General features: G+C 38.9%; 3 protein-coding genes and 1 pseudogene across 3 annotated transcripts; 3 read left to right on the top strand and 1 right to left on the bottom strand.

Moving 5' to 3' along the window:
* The first annotated feature begins 3,050 nt into the window (after nt 1-3,050).
* LOC148723943 (beta-2 adrenergic receptor-like) lies at nt 3,051-4,088 on the top strand. Its single transcript, XM_088734515.1, has one exon. The coding sequence runs from the start codon at nt 3,051-3,053 to the stop codon at nt 4,086-4,088; it is 1,038 nt and encodes a 345-aa protein (XP_088590641.1).
* Nucleotides 4,089-7,173: 3,085 nt separating this feature from the next.
* Nucleotides 7,174-7,698, top strand: LOC148723942 (uncharacterized). Its single transcript, XM_088734514.1, has one exon. The coding sequence runs from the start codon at nt 7,174-7,176 to the stop codon at nt 7,696-7,698; it is 525 nt and encodes a 174-aa protein (XP_088590640.1).
* A 2,683-nt stretch (nt 7,699-10,381) lies between these two features.
* Nucleotides 10,382-11,369, bottom strand: LOC148723941 (uncharacterized). Its single transcript, XM_088734225.1, has one exon. It carries the CDS (start codon nt 11,315-11,317, stop codon nt 10,553-10,555), a length of 765 nt encoding a protein of 254 aa, XP_088590351.1. The 5' UTR covers nt 11,318-11,369; the 3' UTR covers nt 10,382-10,552.
* An 8,794-nt stretch (nt 11,370-20,163) lies between these two features.
* LOC148723940 (beta-2 adrenergic receptor-like) lies at nt 20,164-21,397 on the top strand (annotated as a pseudogene).
* Nucleotides 21,398-22,759: the final 1,362 nt, after the last annotated feature.

Genomic DNA, 22,759 nt, shown 5'->3' with positions numbered 1-22,759 from the left:
TGAAGGGATTCTATCAAGGAAACGATTGTAATGGAGGGTAAGTGGCTTTGAATACAGGCGAGAGCTCTACTCGAACGTTTCTTTAATTCATGCTCTCACTACTATACATGTACACTCTTTTCCCTCGCTCGCCTCGTGCGTTAACATCCGGGCCCTAGCGTATGACCGTATTAGGTAACGACACTACAACGATGTTGTGTGTTGATAACTGTAATCTGGGTTATTTCTCTGTTCCTTCCTTTCCCAGTAGTATTTGTCAAAAATGAATCCTCTGGTCATCAAGCAGAACTGTGGTGTTACGAGTTTGATGGTTGAGTGGCAGGTGATTTGCAGTCTAAACAGAACGCAGGGTTGTCGGAACAGCAACAAGATTTCCAAAATGAACGTAGCTTCTACTCAATAAACTCTACACTAGTACGTAACTTAGTAAACTTACACGGCCTCCGCCAACTTCACGCAACTTGTAAAATACACACGGCCCCCGCCAACTTCAATAAACTTGAAAAATACACACGGCCTCCGCCAACTTCAATAAATTTGAAAATACATACGGCCTTCGCGAAATTCAGCGAACACTGCCTCGTCACGCTTGATCTCTTTTCCCTCGATCACGACTGCTCACGAACAACTCTCTTCGCTTGTCAAAACTTAGTTAAAACTTCGTTTAACCTATCCTACTTATATACTCACGCGATAAAGTACTAGAACTTTCTAAAAAAGGTCTAATTATAGCAACATTACAAAATATACCGCTTTTGGAAACGATTAGATAATGTACTAAAATAAACAAGCCATGACCTTTCGCGAAGCTTCCAGAAGGCCACGCATGTCACGCAACACTATTTTTCGTAACATGTGGTTATCATTCGCATTTATGTTATTTGTATTTTCGTTCATGGTGGTATCTTTCTGCTACATTTGTATTTTCAGAACAGCCAATAAGCAACAAAAGCAAGTGAAGAAGGCACATCTGCCATCAGGTTAATTTTAATGCTGTTGCTATCTATCTGTATCCCGAGGTAGTACAACAATCTTGCAGCTTGTAGGTGTATCTTAAATCATAAACATCTTGGGGGCTTACTTGCAAGGGTCGTGGCTCCCCAGTTAAGAAGAATAAGAGTTTATAATTATTCGGATTTTCTTAGTTATATTACGTTACTCCTTTTGTTTCCTTGTAATAGAGAAGAGGAGTCTGCTTGCAAGGGCAGCAGTTCCTTTTTCCAGTGCTGCATTTCCTTTGGGTGGGGTGAGCATCAGGATTGCAGAGAATCCTAATGCTCTTTGGCGTTTTTGAGTGCCCTCACCTTTACTGGGCCATAAAAGGTTTAATTTTGTTCCACGTAAATTTCTCAAGATCTCAAAACATGTTTTCATTAAAGCGGCTATGGGCCTTTGTTCATTGCCATTTAACTCCAACCAGTGGTTTGTTTTGATTTGTGTTGGGGCCCAGCAAACGAACTTCAGGATATGCAGAACTGATTTATTCATATATGTAGACTGGACAAAGGGGAAAAACATAAATGAAATATTTGCTTGCGAACGGGATTTTTATGTTTTTTCACCTGGCAATCTAATGTTTAATTGTCTTGTCGTGTTACTGGTTACGTGACAACATCCGGACATGTGCCTAGAGGTCCCGGGGTTAAATCAATGCATGACCCTCTTAAGACTAAAGGTCGGTATTGCACAATCTGCTGCTATCGCGTCATTCTATTCTTTGGCTGGCTGGGAAAGGAGTGTTTTCGCTCCCAACCCTGCCCCTATTTTGTCCTCTCGGCAGAGTGCTTGGTTGTTGTTTTCCAATTTCGTTTTTGGGTGCCCTACCTTTACCGGGCCAAATGTTTAATTTTGTGCCTCGTAAATTTCTCAAGATCTCAAAACACGTTTTTATTAGAGCGGCTATGGGCCTTTGTTCATAGCCACTTAACTCCACCCAGTGGTTTGTTTTGATTTATGTTGGGGCCTAGCAAACGAGTTTCAGGATATGCAGCACTGATTTATTTATATTTGTAGACTGGACAAAGGGAAAAAACGTAAAACGATGAATTGGTGGCAATTTCGGTGTACAAAGGCAGTCTTGCGGGATTAGAACTCTTTCTTCTTCTAAAATCTCTGTTCGCTCTAACATATTGGCATAGTTCCTGCTTACCTGACGAGCGCTATATTTTTTTATCCCATTAACTGCGGTAGTTTACAAGAATTTCCAGCCCAAAGAAAAGCTGTAATGGCACATGTCTAAAATTACAGCTGTACGATACATTTTTACGTTTGTTTGACATCGCCGAGTCATTGGTCTAGTCGTATTTCATAAAAAAAAACGAAATGACTTTTCCGACTTCCGAAAGAGCTTATCATTAAATTTTCAGGAGACTGAGAGCTGAGTTTCTTGTGACCCAGACTGATATTTACTCTTGAAAACAAATAATGACAGATTAAAATCATACTTCATTTTGGTAGTCATCAATTATTCTAGACACATATACTTTTTCTGTTGTTAGATCAGACTACAACATTTATCATTAAACTGGCCCGCTAACTCGGTAGGAATCAATGCGGTCACTTTTGTGATTAGAACGAAACTCCATTTAACTGTTAACCAGGAGTTGTTAGCGATATGAGTATTCAAATTGAGAGTTTCCTCGTAGACATCCTGTTTCAATTTAATAAAAACACCTGCATGTCAAGGGAAACTTTTCTGTTAATTTTGGTTCTAAATTTTCCACAAAATCACTTGAATCGTAGCGACAACTCTTTTTCATAATGACAGGAAGATTAAGACATTGATAAAGATTTCGAAACATTTTGCTGAAAGAGTTCTTGTTGTTGTTTATTTTCTTTTTCTTTTTTCAACTCACCTTTTCGGAAACTTTTAAAGACCAATAAGGCGCGCCTGTAAATAAAAAAGGGTATTGGATGGACTGGGATATGATCATCTATCCAAACACTCAAGTTTCAGAAAGATCTGTTTGGTTTGCAGAGAGGAAAGGAAAATTTCAAGCATTTCCAAAGCTTAATTTCTTTCTTCTGCTGTCGCTGTCCGCCATCTAACCATGAATGATAACGACCCAAACGTTCAGCTTAGCAGTGCAGCGTCCATCGTTCTATCACTGTGGCTCTCCTTGTCTGGTTTTGCAGCAGTAACTGGAAATGCAGTCGTGTTGTGGCTATTCTACAAACACGAGTCTCTACGAACAATTTCCAACCATTTCTTGGCCTCTTTATCCGTAGCTGACCTTTTCGTTGGGCTGGTGATAGTCCCTGTGTGGGTCATTTTCACATGGTGGTTAACATTTCACAGTGCGGTTAGCTTCTTTTTAGAATTTTTGTGGATTCACACGACCGTCACCACTACTTTCAACATATGCTGTGTTTCAATCGACCGATTTATTGCCATTCGGTTTCCATTTCGCTATCAGGACATTGTCACCAAGAAAAGATGTCACCTGGTGATAATTTTGGTGTGGTTATTTTCACTGGGTCTTCCTTTCTCGATGTTGTCAGTACATGGCGAGCAAAGTATTGATGTTTCAGTGCTGTGGATTTCTGTGGCAGTTATAACATTTGCTTTTCCAATACTTGTAGTCTCACTTTCCTATATTTTTATTTTCAAAGCGGCAAAAAAGCAATTTCAAAGAATATCAGCAGGAGAAAATCCCACAATATCCCACGACAATTCCGTAGTTCCTACAACGCAAAACTTTAAAGCTATAAAAACAATCGGTTTCGTTTTAGGTGCTTGTATCATCGCATGGATACCCAGTTTTGTTGTTCTGTTTGTTGATTGTTACTATACCGTGATAAATGAATGGGATAAAGTTGACAGATTATATTTTATTGTGTGGCCTTGGGTTGAGGCAATCGCTTTTACCTCATCAGCAATCAATCCATTCATATATTACTTTCGAAATAAAGAGTTCCGTCAAGCCTTTCACCGTAGCTTTCGCTGGTTACCCAGTGAAAACAGAAAGGAGAGGACAACAACAACCGGGCTGAATCCAACTCGAAACTCAATAATGCGAAATGGTGTGAGTTCTGGAGATGTAAGGAATAAAAACCCAAGCCCCGAGGATATCTTAGAGGAAAAATGACTCTGCCATTGATTGATGAAATGGACTGCAACTCTGGTTTGTGCATTAATAACAAATTTTATAATAATAGTGTGTTATATCTAATAAAAGAATCCTCTTTGCAACAGTCCTTAGTTTGAAAGTCTCTTGATACGTACAACACCCTCCGCACATTGCCTAAATTTTATGATTTGCTTTTGCAATTACTCAGTTGCGTTATATGGAGATGTTAATAATATAATATAAAACAGGTTGTACTTTTCTCTATAAATGGCATCAGGTGATCTCAGGTTAGTCGGCGTCAATTTAGTGATCCCATCTAGGATGATTAGGTCAAATCTATATACGTATTGCAGCTTGCTGATAGAAGCTGCTTCAGCCGGAAGAAGGCCTGAGCAGTTTTGCATCGATCTCTAAATCATTGTAGATTTCCTAAAAATACTCATTACACAATATTCGTATTTTTGATGATATTGAGTGCCTTACATTCACACATTCACAGCGAAATGACAGTTAATTATTATTCTGTGATCAGGGAGCATTTTGTGCTTATGAAAGTTCTTCTCCATTCAGTTTTAGCAGGTGACAAACTTCAGATCAATTTCTCGCAGAGTTGTATGATAAGTATTGAGGTAACAAACTTAGGATCATGATCCTCTCTTTTTTTTCCTCAACCCATTCCGAATTTGACTCAACAGTGGACCTCCTGGTGTCGTTGCTTATTTTGGAGCCAAATTAAATTGTCAAAAGTTTTCTAAGAAGCTCAATCAACGTTCCATGGTGATTAGAATTGTCTGTTTAAATTGAAGAGTCTCTCGAAGAGTGAAAGCTTGAATATATATGAATATATTCTTCAAATTCTAGAGTTAAAGCTACATTATCATAGGAAAACATGCAACAACATTTTGTCGTAATCTGCAATTACCTTTCAGGCGTAAAGAAGTCCTAATGCAGTTTTGATTATGTAAAAGTTTAAAGGAATTGGGTTTTTTTCGCTGGAGGGGGTCTGGGGGCCCGTTTCTCGAAAGTCCAGGTAACTTAACGGGCCCGTAAAGCTGTTCTGTTTTCATTCCAGATGGGGAATTCAAAACTTTTGAAAATGATGCAATAAAATTATCAGCTAAAGAAATAAAAGGACTGGCTTGGGTGCTAGAACCTGCTTTCCTATTCTTTAAATTTTGAGTGTTAAACTCGGCTTCGGGCCCGTTAAGTCACCAGGACTTTCGAGAAACGGGCCCCTGGAACGAGAATTCTACTGAACTTCACCCTAACATTATCCCAAATTCGTCATTTGTCGGAGGGAATCGGACGTATGCCTCCTGAGCCAGGAATGTTTTCACTTTAATGACCAGTGTTTGTTAGATGTAAAATCTCTAACACTCGTTGTTTGTTTGGTTGATCCTTCCTTAATCTCTTTTCTCTTCAAGTTGTCACCACGGGGACTAGCTTCCATCTATCTAATGAGGAAAGCGAATGTCACCTTTTATCAAGGTGACACTTCAGGTGGCACTATTAAGCTGTCAATCTATTTGTATCATCATCGTTCCATATCAGCCAGCAAATTATGTTGGATCACGTATGACAGTAGAGAGTTTAAGCAAATCCCTACGGCTAGCGCTGCTACGGCTATCGTGGTTGACGAGGCTTGGGGAGAGTATGTTGCCGTAGCCCGCGAAAATTAAACTTTAAGCTACGTGAACTACAAACCAATAAGCGTCTTCGCGGTAGTTTTTGCACGTCTAAAAACTCTTAATGACTTCGTCCAAAGAGACGAAGGATTTTATTTTAGATATATCAACTAAGTTGAAATGGTAAATTGGCCACCGTAATGATTACAAAAGCTGACGTTTCGAGCGTTAGCCCTTCGTCTTTCGCTCCGACGAAGGGCTAACGCTCGAAACGTCAGCTTTTGTAATCATTACGGTGGCCAATTTACCATTTCAACTTTGTTGATATATACAAATTATTTCGTTACTCCCACCGAAGCAACCCCAAACAGTTTCTTTCGAAACTATCAGCCTTTATTCATTTGGATTTTATTTTACTTTGCTATGACAAAGGGATTCTTAACCATGAAGAACTCCTGGTTTTGTGCGAACAGTATGTCTCCAAGCTTAGACCTACCGTACAGTGTATATCCACTTTTCGATCTGGATGAGATGGAAGATGATGAATGCCTAGCAGAATTTCGAGTGAAGAAGAGAGATATACCTGCACTTGCACAAGCGCTTCAAATCCCAGACTGGAATACCTGTAATCAGCGGAGCAAGGAGATATTGTCTAATAGGCCCACTTCACTTCCCTATCACGAGAGGAGTGCCTTTTGAAGTAACGTAAAGATGCAGTACACATATTTTGGAGTAGACTTTCCTTTATTTTTTGTGATTTCCTTGCCATAGGGGTCTACCAAAATTTGAAAAGTGGTTACATTCTACGAGGGGAAGAGTCTTTATATATCTCCAATTTTTTTCTTCTTTTTCTTCAGATTTTTTAACTTACATCATGTACGGCCGGCATTTTGAATTGGTTACTGAGGGAGCATGGGAAGTTAATGACGCTTTCTCATTGTTGAATTGCAGACTCAGCCGGATGCACCTCGTGAGTCCACAACAGTTTGACCACTATGGTGTGAATATCCATGTCGATAAGAGTACAGACCATACTAAGTCACATTCTCGCACAATCTGTCGCGAAAGTGCAGACACGCTGTGACAACGCCGCTCTCTGTCTGACTGATTGCAGCAAAAGATTTCTCAAATATTGAACATGTCATTCGATGAGACTTGTTTGGGGTACTAGTCACCGAGACAAGTCGTAGCCACCTTAATATGAATATAATCTGGTTTTATCCACTGAGCTGATAATGTAAATCAGTCACTGTAGAGAGTTTCTAAGCTGACGTTTCGAGCGGTAGACCTTCGTAAGATTCATCCCAGTCGCCTTGACGAAGAGGTAACGCTCGAAATGTTAGCTTAAAAACTCTTCACAGGGGATGATTTATATTTTTAACTTAGTTGATAAACCAAGTTATCTTGTCACATTCCCCCACCGACGGAGCACCTCAGTTTCGTTAAAAATTTACCCCTTTTATTCATTCTACTTCAAAATGAGTGCTGAGTGCTGCAAATCCAAGACATATGTTGATGACAGTAAACTTTACATAACTTTCCCCCTTCAACAGTGCAAAAATGTTGTGGAAGACATGACCAAAGACCTCACTAAGATCAGGAACTGGTGCTTTGATAATCGCCTCCTCCTTGATGCAACAAAAACTAAACTAATGCTGTTTGGTAGTCACCGAATGATTGCCAAGATCCCAAATTTCAACCTGTCCTTGCTTGGTAAAGATTTGGTCCCTACCCGTTGCGCTAGGGACCAAGGTGTGATATTTGATGATCAGCTTACTTTCAGTGATCATACTGTTAAGACCGTTTCATCCTATATGTCAAGCCTGACCCAAATAAATCGCGCCAAACATGCTTTCGACAAAGACTTATTTGTAACCATAATTAAGAGTTTAGTTTTCAGTAAAATGTACTATTGTTCAAGCGTATGGTCAAACACTACTGCTACTAATATCAACATGTTACAGGCTATTCAGAACTTTGCTGCCCGTATAGTGACCGGATGAAGAAAATTTGACCATATTACACCAATCCTTAAACAGCTTCATTGGATGCCAGTTAAAGACTATCTATTTTATCGTGATGCCATGATGATATTTAAGTGCATGAACAGTGTGACACCGAGCAACCTTAGTTGCTAAGAGAAGCACGATTTGTGGCCGCTCGACTCGCAATGCATATACACTGGACATACCGCGCTACAAAACTGCTACGGGCCAGCGAAGTTTTTTATACCGCGCAGTGACCATTTGGAAAAACTTACCCAGTGATATAAAATTGACCTCCGCGACGAAAATTTATAAGCATAAGCTGATAAATCATCTTCTGATGAGTCAATTTTGATTTTTAACATTTTATATATATAAATACATCTGTATACTTTTATCTCCCCTTATTGTAGTTATTGTAATTATAATTATTGTAATTATTGTAAGAATTGCTGGTTTTCACCTGAAGTAAGAGCCCTTTCCAAATATGGGCATCCGCCATAGTTGTATCCCTCGGTGTGCGAAAGTTATATTAATCGCAAGTCATCTTTGTCGACCTTCTCCTGGTTTTTGTGGAATGGTTCGCTTCCATCATGGATTTAGCGGAAGGTGAAGCTGAAGAAGACTTGAAGACCCTTCCCTTTAATATTCCTGTGTTGTCAGATTAAGCTAAGGCTTTAGACAAGCAAGTAAAGGGACGATATCTCGAAAAGATATCAGTCGTAGGAGTTGACCCTGTCAGTATTCCTTATGAGTAGTTTGACTCCGAGTGTTTGCCCCAAATAGAAGCGACTGATTTGCTTGGATATTTCGTCTTAGAGACAAGATTTTATACAAGACAGCAGTTTAAAGCCTACAAGATGATGGCGATTATCAAACAATTCTTAGCCAAACTGGTTGGCTTACTGGTGATATAATACAACAGGCTGAAGTGCTGCTACAGAAAGAAAATTCAGTAATCGAAGGATTGTAGCGGCCCACTCTAGGCCCAGCACATAACTTTGATGTTGTTTCTGGGGAATTTGTGCAAATTCTGCATACCGGAAGTAATCACTGGGTTTGTGTAAGCTCGATCGGATGTTTGCCTGGCCATGTAAATCTCTATGACAGCCTCTACCATGATGCCCTTTCCCAAGAAGTAGAAAACCAGACAAATGACTTGCTCGGTGGGACACTGGCTAGTCTACAGTTTTCTTTCCGTGCAACAGCAAACAAATGGAAGTGACTGTCGCGTTTTTGCCATTACCTTTACCACATGCCTTGCTTTAGGAATAAATCCAACTCATGTGACATTTGACATTCAAGGAATGCGTTCACATTTAGTTGCGTGTTTTAAGACAGAAAAAATGAGCATGTTTCCATGTTTTTGAGTCTTACCAATTCTGTTTAATTAAGGAGGAGTGAGATATTTTTCTTTGGCATAACAATAAAACTCTTAGTTTTTATAAGTTTCCCAAATTAATATTTTGTGGCTCCAGAAAATGTCCATACTCACCCTATGAAAGGTCAATGGAAATTCAAAGGGGGAGGGTTTTACAAAATCCAAAATTTATAAGTCAAAGTATGAAACTTAATTGGGAATTTCAGGGAGCTAGAGAGGGTTCAAAATGGTAAAACCTTCCATGTTGGAGGTATGGATATTTTCTGTAACCACACATTTTGCTTCAGGGCTAATGTATGTGAACATCGCATAATTTCTAGGAATTACAACTCAACAAGGATTAAATGGGTCTCACCCGGTGAAAAGTTCAGGTCAACAATATTTGTTTATAAAATGAATATATGAAGTCCATATATTTTGAACTGCGGTATTAAATACGTATGATGCACGATCCTTCGCAGTAGATAGCGCTATTTAGGCAATAGCGAAAATCAGACCTGAAAAAAAAAAAAAAAAAATCAGGCCTGAACGAGATTCGAACCACTGACCTCTGTGATACTAGTGCAGCGCTCTACCAATTGAGCTGACAAGCCAACTGGGAGCAGGCCGTTAAGTATGTTAAGTATGTTAAGTATATGGACTTCATATATTCATTTTATCTGATTTATCATCACGGGTTTATTACGAATCAACTTAACGGCTTGCTCCCAGTTGGCTTGTTAGCTCAACTGGTAGAGCGCTGCACTAATATCGCAGAGGTCAGTGGTTCGAATCCCGTACAGGCCTGATTTTTTTCAGGTCCAATTTTTGCTATTGCCTAAATAGCGCTATCTACTGCGAAGGATCGTGCATCATACGTATTTAATACCGCAGTTCAAAATATATGGTCTTCATATATTCTTTTTATCTGGTTTATCATCACGGGTTTATTACGAATCAACTTAACGGCTTGCTCCCAGTTGGCTTGTTAGCTCAATTGGTAGAGCGCTACACTAGTATCGCAGAGGTCAGTGGTTCGAATCCCGTACAGGCCTGATTTTTTTCAGGTCTGATTTTCGCTATTGCCTCAATAGCGCTATCTACTGCGAAGGATCGTGCATCATACGTAATATTTGTTTATTTTGGTAGTTTTTTCAAAATACTAAATGTTCCAAACAAAGGTCTCCTCATTTCAGTCTAGCAGTTTTAGTTGAGCCATTGATGGGCTCCTGACTGCAAAGATTAGTTAAAAGTAAAAAGACAATACATATTTACTGATTATTCCCTCTGTTAATATCAACTGTCTGTTTTATTGTGATGTGCATGTAGCAATGAATTATCATGTTGCAGGGCTTGGAAAAACTTGAATACCAGCTTTCCCTGCAAACAAGCAGCTCTCAAATTTCAAAAACTTTATCATCATTTAATGAGCTATAAATACCCTTTTCTTGTTGAAGAATGATATGCTAAGTATAGAAAACAGGTGTTTCAAAGAGTTTGCGACTGAAATGATTAATCAAAAGGAATTATTGGAGGGCATAAATTAACAAGGGCAGAACAAACCCTTACAATTTGGTCTATCATGGGGATCTTAGTATCTGGAGTTCCTCTGCGGCTGGAAGAGAGAATTTCTGCAGGCAGTGTTCCTTCTAGAATGGTGTACCTTCGCTTCAACAAACCAATAACTCTCTCCACATGGATTCTCACATTTGCAATGCCCCTTGTTCGCTCCACATCTACAGGATCTAACTGTGACTTTCCCTTAGTAAATGCTGGGATTACTAGCTTGGCCTGTTTCAACCCAACGCTATCACAAATAGTAAATCCCCGATCAGCCATAACCATGTCACCAGGAAGTAGGTTTTCTAAAAACCCACAATTCTCAGTCAAGTACTTGTCAGAGGTGCGGCCACCCCAAGCCTCAGACACAAAACTGACAGTTCCTTGTGGAGTAATTCCAATAAGAATTTTGACTGTGTTATGGTGCTTATAATTAGAAAAAGTCTGTACCCTGGGAAGTAAGTTTGTTGGCCTATCAATAAACACCTCAAAGCAGTCAATTATTACTGTGACCTGCTTACCAAAGGCATACTGAAAGGACATAGGCATTGTCCCCCATAGTCTTTCCCTGTCTGGCCAAAAAACCAGGGGAGACAGTCGGGCATCCATCACCATCATCCACGATGAAAAGATCCTTGAAACTGTGGATATTGAAACCACAAACCGGTAAGCTAGGTCTTGAAAGGGAACGTTTAGCCGCAGCTTGATGAGCACCATGATAAATTCCTGAAATCTGTTCAGGGATTGTGTGCGGCGGGTAATGTACAACATGCTCAAACGCCACCATGAGCATTTCCCAAGAAGGCAGTCCGGTGTAAAATCGAACTTTTTCGTCCATATCAAAAAATTCTTGATGTGGTGCCTTGTACCCACTTTGCCTAGCATTCAGAAGGTAGTCAAATTTTTCGGTTTGTGTTTCGGCGTCCAGTTTTGTCCCTGCTGATACGCAAGAAGCGGTGCTCGTTTCACTCTGTTCTTCTGTTTGTATTTCGACATTCACTGTTATCGCAGTTTACACGAGAGAAGCAGTGTCTGTTACACTTTGTTCGCCACTCGCACAAGGCTCATCTAGCATCATTGCTTCGCTCTTTTCTTCGCTCTCTGAAGTTGACGTGCTTGGTGGAGCGGTAAAGTCTATGTCAATTATACGCTCTTCGCTTCCATCGATACATTTTCTCTTCTTGGCTGCCTCTTGTTCTTGCCGCTCGATCGCACTCTTCCTTCGGGCCTTCGCTCGCTCACTCCTCTGAGCAGCGGCGTCCGCATCTTTTTTCTTGTACTCTTTCTTGGTTAAATGACGTGTTGGAATCCAATCTTCATTGAACCTGTCCCAGTTTGCTGCAGACCTGCCAGAAACGAAGTGAAGACTACAAGCACGCTCGTTCTGCAAAACATTCTTTGTTTTCAGGTCTGTGTGTCTGTCTGTGTGTCTTTATTGTTCAAAAGATAAAATTACATATCTTATGTTACATCTAATACAGGAAGTACACTTCCTAGGTCAGCACGACCTATCGCGGAAATCCAAGGATTTCTCCTCTCTCGGGTTAACTCTTCGAACTCTTCGCCTTGATTAGTGATAATAGCAGGTACAGAATAAAAACGAATGCTATCTCGACCACTTTTGCTCCCACAATTGCCAAAGATACAAAGAACCATGACGCTTTCTCGCATTCACTCTCTCTCATGCTACTTTTTGTTTACACCTGAGGGACACAATCATGGCGGATAGCAACGGTTGTCAAGTTAGGGGTCACGTGGGTGAAAACCAAGAATTGTAATTATTAAGATAGCTTTTAAGAACGAATGTTACCAACGGTCAAACATTTGGGGGCAACAGCCAAAAAATCGATTCGGCTCATACCCTCAAGTTGGGTAGGCCCTATAGTGAAACAAAGCACTGCATACTTTGTTTGGCGAAATATCGATTTATTTTCGAGAAAATCGATAACAACTGAATTTCGCCAAAATGCCGCTTTTGAAGCTCAAAAATTCAGACGAATCTTGGAGTGTCGCGCCACGAACTGACAACACTTAGACCGATAAAAAGTACCTAATCTTGAAAAACAACATCAGTACTTATGTTGACAGCAATTTGAGCAATTTTGGATTGTTTATTTACACAATCTAGTTAAATTTATCCGACCTTCGTCTTACAAGATTAAAAATAGGTCAGAAGAGACCCGTTATTTAACTATGGGGTAAATAAAATAATCGACTGAAAATCTGGCTTTTGGTAGGCGAAGTGTTTTTCTTCTCGATCTCCAAAAGATTTCTTGGGGTAATGATTATGTGCGATTTAATCAAATTTTAAAGTTGAATAAAATGAGCTGATTTGACGGTACCATCAGTTATTCGAAAATGTACACATTCACACGCAAACTCAATTGTTTTGCATTTTACATCCAGTCTATAGCTTATTTAACATAATATCATCTTGCTGTCAAATATATATCACAAAAGAAGATTGCAGTCCTAAAATTGTTACATTGCTCCCTCAATAGAGGTATAACTTGGCAGGATAGTCAACACCTCCTGATAATGATTGTTTACAAAGCGTATCACGGGGTTTCTCTATTTCCATTTCGTTGAAATACATCTGTTCTGTTCAGACTACTAAAATGTTTTGTTCCGACTACTAAAATATTTTGTTCAGACTACTAAAATAACTTCAAGCGAAAAGCACATGTTTTTATATACCATAATAGTAACGCAACAAAAATGTCCTCAGTAGGGTGATTCCATCATAAGTCCAGTCTCACTGGGGGGCGTGAGATCCTCCCACTACGGGTCCGGACCCAAACATCTTCACAACCGAACCGTGAACCAAATGTAAGCGGAATGTAACTAGTTCAGAAACATGTTTCACGTGTGCGGAATAACGCTAATTAATTCAAAATTAGGTCTACTGAAATAAAACGCAAAAATAAAACATTGGACTGTGAAGTACGTGACTACAGGAACTAAGGTTGAGTGTTACATATACTAAACAGGAGAAAACAATTATCTAACTCCAATCATGATCCAATGTATCATAATTTAATGTTTCATGGTACTTGGATGGATGAAGCCTATTTTAGGACAAAAAAGAGCGAAAGATCTGCAAAGGGCATAGCCCATCATGTATCATTGCAGATGTGCAACAGAGATAAGTGTAGTGTTTGAGTATTTTTTTACTTAAAAGAAGTTTTATAATTGTCAAACCTGGAAAACCACGACTTTCACTGAAATGTTTGTACTAGCCAACGTTCAACAGCTTTACATCTGTACTGTTTCTTCCCCAGAGGCTACTGTGCCTTGTTAAGTTATTCGTGCCGGTAGTAAGACTACGACGCAGGTAGCACACGTTCACATTATTCCCACTCATCTTTTCCCGGCAGTGGTCCCAAAAAAAACTCACGCCTGGAAATGAAACCATTTCTGCGTATCTCAGAACTCAAGAAACGCTTCGAGTAATCATTGCACCAGCTGATACAGCAGGCTCGAGTGCGAGTCGGTATACCTACATCAGTCAAATACGGTACTTGCATTTACGAAACAGTGGCTTTGAAAAATTAACTCAACTAGTTAGTTATTTAGTATTCTTTCCCAAGAAGGTAGCCAAGTAAGCAGTGATCTATCCCCCTCAAATATGGTCGTGTCCAAAGCCATCAATGCATTATATGGCGAAATATCACAGAGCGTAGCTGATGCGTAATGACAAATTTAACATAAGCCTGTGGTCTGGTCAGACCAGAATGTTCACGCCCATTGGAAAAAGACTGACATCTAGATTTAACAAGAAAAAAGAAAGTAAACAAACCCATGTTTTGCCTATCTCCTTAACATTTCTTTCCAAGATGATAAAGTTAAGAAGTGAATGACTACTTCTTATAGGATAGGATAGGATAGGATAACTTTATTTATACACGGTTTTTCCATCAGTTGATTTAGTTAATTCTATACTAGAAACCTATCTATCTAACTACAATAATAATTTGATAATAACAATTCAAATAAAAGAAATAAATAAATAAAAAATTCTGCTTTTCATGGAGGCTGCGTCTAAAATTTACATAGAATTAAGAACTTACTTTAAACTATGGCGACTTAATTTAGATTTGAAATCAGTCAGCGAAGACGCTTGTTTTAGGTCTACAGGTAAGTTGTTCCACAATTGAGGTCCGCTGTACAAAAAACTTCTCTTGAGATAGGTCGAGGTTCTGGAAGAACTAATTTGGTTTCGGTATTCCTTAAACGATAAGCACTTACACTGTCACGATATACAAATCTTAATCTCAGATAATCAGGTGTCATACCATGTAATGTTTTGTGGTTGAATAAGGCTATTATAAACTTTAATCAAAACATTAAATGGAGTGAGATACCGAATTCGTTTAATCGCACCAATGGCACAAGCTTTCTTCTTAGAGATGTTTTCAATATGACATTCTCGATTTATATTTAGATCGACATAAACTCCAAGGGATTTAGCGGAGGTTACTTGTTCGATTGCGTTTTCTTTTATAATAAGAGAGGGACTTTCCGTAAATTGTGATAACTTCTGCCTTGATGCAATAAGCATGAACTCAGTTTTTTGTCATATTCAAGGTAAGTTTGTTAGCAGAGAGCCATTCGTACACATTGCTAAGGTCGTGATTAAGGCAATAATTTATGTGCTCGATGTCAGTACTGGCAAGCGTCAGGCTGGTATCATCTGCATACAATCTAGGTTCCGAATATGTCAAACAATGTGGTAAGTCATTAATATATATCAAAAATAAAAGAGGTCCCAAACTTGTTCCCTGACTTACAAGAGTTTAAATGACAAATCTGTGTTCGGTTATCTAAATAAGAAGCAAACCATTGATGACTGGTCCAAAAAATTCCATAGTATTGCAGTTTTCGTAATAAAATATCGTGATCTACTGTATCAAATGCCTTTTTGAGGTCTAAGAAGACTACGGTATTAACAAGACCACGGTCTATATCCACTGCCCAGCTATCTGTAGCTTCGATAAGTGCTGCGAGCGTAGAATGCAAAGACCGAAAACAAGATTGATGGCACGAGAGAAAGTTGTTTTTAGTTAAATAATGATAAAGCTGATCGTAGATGATCCATTCAAAGACTTTGGCCACAACTGGAATTACTGATATTGGTCGATAATTCGTTGGATCGGAGCGCTTCCCGGATTTTTTGTACAATGGGGTGACTGGCAGATTTCCACTCATCGGGAAAGTTGCCAGTCTTTAGGGATTGATTAAATATATGAGTAAGAGATTCTGCTAGTACATCAGGACATTCCCTTAGAACTTTCGCAGAAATATTATCCAATCCAGTCTCAATCCAGTCGCCTTTGACTTGCAGAGCCTTGATAGTAGTGCAACAACATGTGTTGGTGTTGTTTTTTCAAAAACGAAATTTTTATCAGTTTCAGTAAGAAATTCTTCGAAGGATTTATCAACTTCTGTCACGTCTCTACTAAGGCTTGGTCGAATTTCCGTGAAAAATGAGTTTAGCATTTCTGCTACATCTGTTTGGTTTCCACATTTACTCCATTATGTTCCCTCTCAATAATAACAGTTTTATTGGACTTTCGCGAGGTCAGTTCATTGATTGTTTTCCATGTTTTCCTTTGATCCCCACAACAATTCTTGAAGGCATTTTCATAATAGGCAATTTTCGCGCTATTAACTTCCCAGTTCACTTGATTTTTAACCATTCGAAATTGGTTCCAAATAAGTGGTCCAAATAAGTGGTCCAAATAAGAAGTCCAAAGCCAATCTATGCTTTATATGGCGATATATTATTGAGCATTGTTTGATATATCAAAAGGAACTCGGCGCCTCGAACTTAGAGCCTCTCGTCTACCCCAAACCAAGCTTTGCACTAGGCGAGGGACAAATTGTCATGGTCTGTATGTTAACAGAAGGAGAGAATATGGTTGCTTGGCTAAGAATTAGGTCAACTTCGTCTTTTGGCCCGGAAAACCGAGACAAGTGGAATGGCTCTCAATCCACCTTAAACAAGCAAGAAGAGGTATAATTACTGTTTCCCGTTTTCTGGATCGTTTGTCGAAGTCACAGTGCACTCTTACTGTAGTTTTGAACGAGCATCAGATATCCTTGTAGGAAGAACGACTCAAAATCTTGTCGCAGAGTTCAAATCTTTTCTCTGCAATTCATTTTATTAGTAAACGAAAATGCCAGTTTCAAGGTAACTTCTGTAAATACTCAAAAATCTATAGCGATTAAAATAGTAAGGAAGAGAAAAAAATACGATTCAATCTTTCAGCGTCTTAAAAAATACTTATAAGTCATTTAAAATCCTGACCTCCATTCAAGGCAATTGTCATCTCGATCGGTTCCTTCTCACACATAGCCCCAAGTGTTTATAGATACTCAGTGTGGTATCAGCGATTAACGATGAAAACACCCCTCTGAATTTCATGGAATAGGTTTGACTATAACTCATTTTGAAAACAACATACCGTCAACCCAAGAAAATTAAGTAAGAGTGCAGGGAAGTTTAAATCTTATCAACAGTAAAATACAGAAATATTGTAGCAGGCAGTGGTTTTAATCACCGAACTAGATTTGCCTTTCGTTCTTTTTGTCCTAAAATGAGCTCTATCAAACGAAACAATAATTCACTAAATAAAAATTTATATTAACTCAATAAGGACCGGAGTTAAATAATTGTTTGCTCCTGTTTCCTATATGTAACACTCGACCATAGTTTCTGTAGCCACGTGCTTCACAGTCCAATGTCGTATTTTTGCGGAGTTGTCGACAGGGGACCTCATTTTGAATTAATTAACAACTATTCACCAAAGTGGAGGTGGTTAGTGGTGGATATTTACCAAGCTCGGTAAATAGCTCGGTAAATAGCTCGGTAAATAGCTCGGTAAATAGCTCGGTAAATATTTACCGAGCTCGGTAAATATCCACCGCTAACCACCGACACTGAGGTGAATAGTTGTTTTAGTATATACTAAAACAGTGAGATAATATACAACACCGTCGTTAATTTAAGTGATTTCTTCGCTTGTCACGGATGCAAACCGGGACGCCATTTTTTCCCGAGTTGCTCGGAGGTAAATAGCAAAGGATATTCGGAGTTTGACTAGCCAATCAGATCGCGCCTTCAACGCTATCCACTGTTTTAGTATATACTAACTAGCGTTATTCCGTACACGAGTAACATGTTTCTGAACAAGCAACTTTAATTCCGCGAACGTTTGGTTCGCGGTTTGGTTGAATACTATATTTAAACAAAGATCTCTTACGTGAAGTAAATACAGCCTCCTTTTCAACGAAATGGAAATGGAGAAACCCCGTGATACGCTTTGTAAACACTCATTATCAAGAGGTGTTGGCTATCTTGTCAAGTTATATCGCTATTATGGGAGCGATGCAACAATTTCAGGACTGCAATAACCTTTTGTGATACAGCAATATGAACGGTAAGATTATATTATGATAAATTAGCTGTAGACTGGATGTAAAATGCAAAACAATTGAGTTTGCGTGTGAATGTGTACATTTTGGAATAACTGACGGCACCGTCAAATCAGCTCATTTTATCCAACTTTAAAGTTGTTTAAATCGCACAGAATCATTACCCCAAAATATCCTTTGGAGATCGAAAAGAACCACACTTCGCCTTCCAAAAGCCAGATTTTCAGTCGATTATTTTATTTACCACATAGTTAAATAACGGGTTACTTTTGACTTATTTTTAACCTTGTTAGAAGAGGGTCGGATAAATTTAATTAGATTGTGTAAATAAATGATGAAGAATTGTTCAAATTGCCGTCAATACATGTATTGATGTTGTTTTTTAAGATTTGGTACTTTTTATCGGTCCAAGTGTTTTTAATTCGTGGCGCGACGCTCCGAAATTCGTCTGAAATTTTGAGCTTCAAAAGCGGCATTTTGGCGAAATTCAGTTGTTATCGATTTTCTCCAAAATAAATCGATATTCAGCCAAACGAAGTATGCAGTGCTTTGTTTCACCATAAGGCCTACCTAACTTGAGAATATGGGCCGAATCGATTTTTCGGCTGTTGCCACAATATTTTGAAAATGTTCGATTTTTGGCCACATTTGCTCTCAAGCTTTGAAAGGCCCCTCCGAGGAGAGTTTAATAAATTATTGTATTGTATAGTCTTTTACGTTCAATCTTGGCTTGTTATCTGGTTATCTATCCAGCCCAGCAAACAGAGCTCAGGCAAAACAGTTATATCGCCTTTAAACCTTCCAAGGAAGTTATAGGCAGAGCATAAATGAAATATTTGCCAGCAAATAGGATTTTTATGCTCCCTATAACTTCCTTCTTATTATTGTTGTATCATTATTGCGAAAAGGCAGAACTATTTTCGTTGTTAGGTCATAGTAGCATTCACGTGCCAAGTGGCCAGCGGTATCCCATATTCACCACACGTACGCGCGATTCTGATTGGATCAGGCACATTTGCCTCAAACTCGTGGACAAGCAAGCTGAAGCTTTTCCCCTCCCAACCCTGCCCAGTTGCAATGTTGCCTGCGTTTGTGGTTGCCCTCACCTTTACTGGGCCAAAGTTTCAACAAATTTGTAACATTCTTAACAATTTTATGTTTTGGAAAATTGTCATTTTTATTTAACTTATTTCCTTAATAAACTGGCTTTGGGTTTCACCCATAGTCCTTTACGTTCAATCTTGGCTTGTTATCTGGCTATCTATCCAGCCCAGAGAACAGAGCTCAGGCAAAGCAGTTATATCGGCCTTTAATCCTTCTAAGGAAGTTATAGGGAGAGCATAAATTTCCTGTTCTATTAACTGCGGTAGTTAACAAGAATATTCAGCCCTAACAAAAGCTGTAATAGCACATGTCTAAAATTACAGCTGTACGATACTTTGTTACGTTTGTTTGACATCGCCGAGTCATTGGTGTAGTCGTATTTCATAAAAAAAAAAAAAAAACGAAATGTCTTTTCCGACTTCCGAAAGTGCTTGTCATTAAATCTTCAGGAGACTAAGAGCTGAGTTTGTTATGACCCAGAAGGATATTTACTTTTGAAAACAAATAATGACAGATTAAAATCACGCTTCATTTTGGCAGTCATCCATTATTCTAGACACATATACGTTTTCTGTCGTTAGATGATCAGACTACAACATTTAGCATCAAATTCGCCCGCTAACTCGGTGGGAATCAATGCTGTCACTTTTGTGATTAGAACGAAACTCCATTTAACTGTTAACCAGGAGTTGTTAGTGTTATGAGGATTCCAATTGAGAGTTTCCTAACAGACATCCTGTTTCTAGTTAAAAAACACCTGCATGTCAAGGGAAACTTTTCTGTTAACTTTGCTTCTAAATTTTCCACAAAATCACTTGAATCGTAGCGATGACTCTTTCATCGATAATGAGAGACAGAGAAGGATTAAGACATTGCCAAAGATTAGAAACATTTCCTGGAAATAGTTGTTTTCGTCGTCTTTTTTTATCTCTGTCACCGTTTCGGAAACTTTTAAAGATCAGAAAGGATATTGGATGACAGGGATATGATAATTCATCCAAACACTTAAGTTTCAGAAAGATCTGTTTGGTTTGCAGAGAGGAAAGGAAAATTTCAAGCATTTCTGAAGCTTAATTTCTCTCTTCTGCTGTCGCTTTCCACCATCTAACCATGAATGATAGCGACCCAAACGTTCAGCTTAGCAGTGCAGCGTCCATCGTTCTATCACTGTGGCTCTCCTTTTCTGGTATTGCAGCCGTAGCTGGAAATGCAGTTGTGTTGTGGCTATTCTACAAAAATGAGTCTCTACGAACAATTTCCAACCGTTTCTTGGCCTCTTTATCCGTAGCTGACCTTTTCGTTGGGTTGGTGATAGTCCCTGCTTGGGTCATTTTCACATGGTGGTTAACATTTCACAGCGTTGTTAACTTCTTTTTAGAATTTTTGTGGATTCACACAACCGTCACCACTACTTTCAATATATGCTGTGTTTCAATCGACCGATTTATTGCCATTCGGTTTCCTTTTCATTATCATGACATTGTAACCAAGCAAAGATGCTACACGGTGATAATTTTGGTGTGGCTATTTTCACTGGGTCTTCCTTTCTCGATGTTGTCAGTACATGGCGAGCAAAGCATTAATGTCTCAGTGCTGTGTGTTTTCTGTGGCATCTATAACATTTCCTGTTCCAATAGTTGTAGTCTCCTGTTCCTATATTTTTATTTTCAAATCGGCAAAAAAACAATTTCAAAGAATATCAGCAGGAGAAAATTCCACAATATCCGACGGCAATTCCAGAGTTTCTACAACTCAAAATTTTAAAGCTATAAAAACAGTCGGTTTTGTTTTAGGTGCTTGTATTATCGCATGGATGCCCAGTTTTGTTGTTCTGTTTGTTGATTGTTATTATACCGTGATAAATGACTGGGATAAAGTTAATAGATTATATTATATTGTGTGGCCTTGGGTTGAGGCAATCGCTTTTACCTCATCAGCAATAAATCCATTCATTTATTACTTTCGAAATAAAGAGTTCCGCCAAGCCTTTCGCCGTACCTTTCGCTGGTTACCCAGTGAACACAGGAAGGAAAGCACAAAAACAACCGGGCTGAATTCAACTCGAAGCTCAATGGTACGAAATGGTGTGAGTTCTGGAGATGTAGGGAATAAAAATCTGAGCCCCGAGGACATCTCAGGGGAAAAATGACTCTGCCATTGATTGATGAAATGGACTGCAACTTTGGTTTGTGCTTTAATAACAAATTTTATAATAATAGTGTGTTATATCTAATAAAAAAATCCTCTTTGCAACAATCCTTCGTTCGAAAGTCTCTTGATACGTACTACACCCTTAGCACATTGCCTAAATTTTATGATTTGCTTTTAGAAATACTCAGTTGCCTTATGTGGAGATGTTAATAAAATGATGTAGAGCAGGTTGTACTCTTCTCTGTAAATGGCATCAGGTGATGTGGTGATGTCAGGTTAATCGGAGTCAACTTAGTGATCTCGGCTGGGATGATCAGGTCAAATCTATTATTGCAGCTTGCTGATAGAAGCTGCTTCAGCCGGAAGAAGGCTTAAGTAGTTTTCCATCTATCTCTAAATCTTTGTAGATTCCCTAAAAATACTTATTACACAATATTCGTATTTTTGACGATAATGAGTGCCTTAACAGAGTACAAAAATATCTTCCCCTTTTTCCTGAATGGTTCTCAGCAGATACTTTTATCTATGTTAATGTATATCACACATTCACAGCGAAATGACAATTAATTATTATTCTGTGCTCAGGGAGCATTTTGTTCTTATGAAAGTTCTGCTCCATTCAGTTTTAGCAGGTGACAAACTTCAGATCAATTTGTATGATGCACGATCCTCGCAGTAGAGAGCGCTATTTAAGCAATAGCGAGAATCAGACCTGAAAAAAATCAGGCCTGTACGGGATTCGAACCACTGACCTCTGCGATACTAGTGCAGCGCTCTACCAATTGAGCTAACAAGCCAACTGGGAGCAGGCCGTTAAGTTGATTCGTAGTAAACCCGTGATGATAAATCAGGTACAATGAATATATGAAGTTCATATATATTTTGAACTGCGGTTGTAGATATGTATGATGCACGATCCTCGCAGTAGAGAGCGCTATTTATGGTCTGATTTTCGCTATTGCATAAATAGCGCTGTCTACTGCGAGGATCGTGCATCATACATATCTACAACCGCAGTTCAAAATATATATGAACTTCATACATTCATTGTGACTTCAGATCAATTTTTTGCAAAGTTGTTTGATAAGTCTTGAGGTAACAAACTTCGGATCCTCTCTTTTCCTCAACCCATTCCGAGTTTGACTCAACAGTGGACCTGGTGTCGTTGCTTATTTTGGAACCAAATTAAGTTATCAAAAGTTTTCTAAGAAGCTCAATCAACTTTCCATGGTGATTAAAATTGTCTGCCTAAACTGAAGAGTTTCTCGAAGAGTGAGAGCATGAATATATATGAATATATTCTTCAAATTCTAGAGTTAAAGCTACATTATCGTAGGAAAAACATGCAACAACATTTTGTCGCAATCTGCAGTTAGATTTCAGGCGTAAAGCAGTCCTAATGCAGTTTTGATTATGTAACAGTGTAAAGGAGTTGGGTTTTTTTCGCTAGAAGGGGTCTGGGGGTCC

Source organism: Stylophora pistillata, chromosome 9 (assembly GCF_964205215.1).
Source record: "Stylophora pistillata chromosome 9, jaStyPist1.2, whole genome shotgun sequence".
Taxonomy (NCBI): domain Eukaryota; kingdom Metazoa; phylum Cnidaria; class Anthozoa; order Scleractinia; family Pocilloporidae; genus Stylophora; species Stylophora pistillata.
Note: the sequence above shows the minus strand (reverse complement) of the source record. Positions and strands in the feature narration are given on the sequence as shown.

Bases quoted from the DNA above. Each gene is read 5' to 3' on its own strand.
- LOC148723943 (XM_088734515.1), top strand. From the start codon at position 3,051: ATGAATGATAACGACCCAAACGTTCAGCTTAGCAGTGCAGCGTCCATC.
- LOC148723942 (XM_088734514.1), top strand. From the start codon at position 7,174: ATGAGTGCTGAGTGCTGCAAATCCAAGACATATGTTGATGACAGTAAA.
- LOC148723941 (XM_088734225.1), bottom strand. From the start codon at position 11,317: ATGGTGCTCATCAAGCTGCGGCTAAACGTTCCCTTTCAAGACCTAGCT.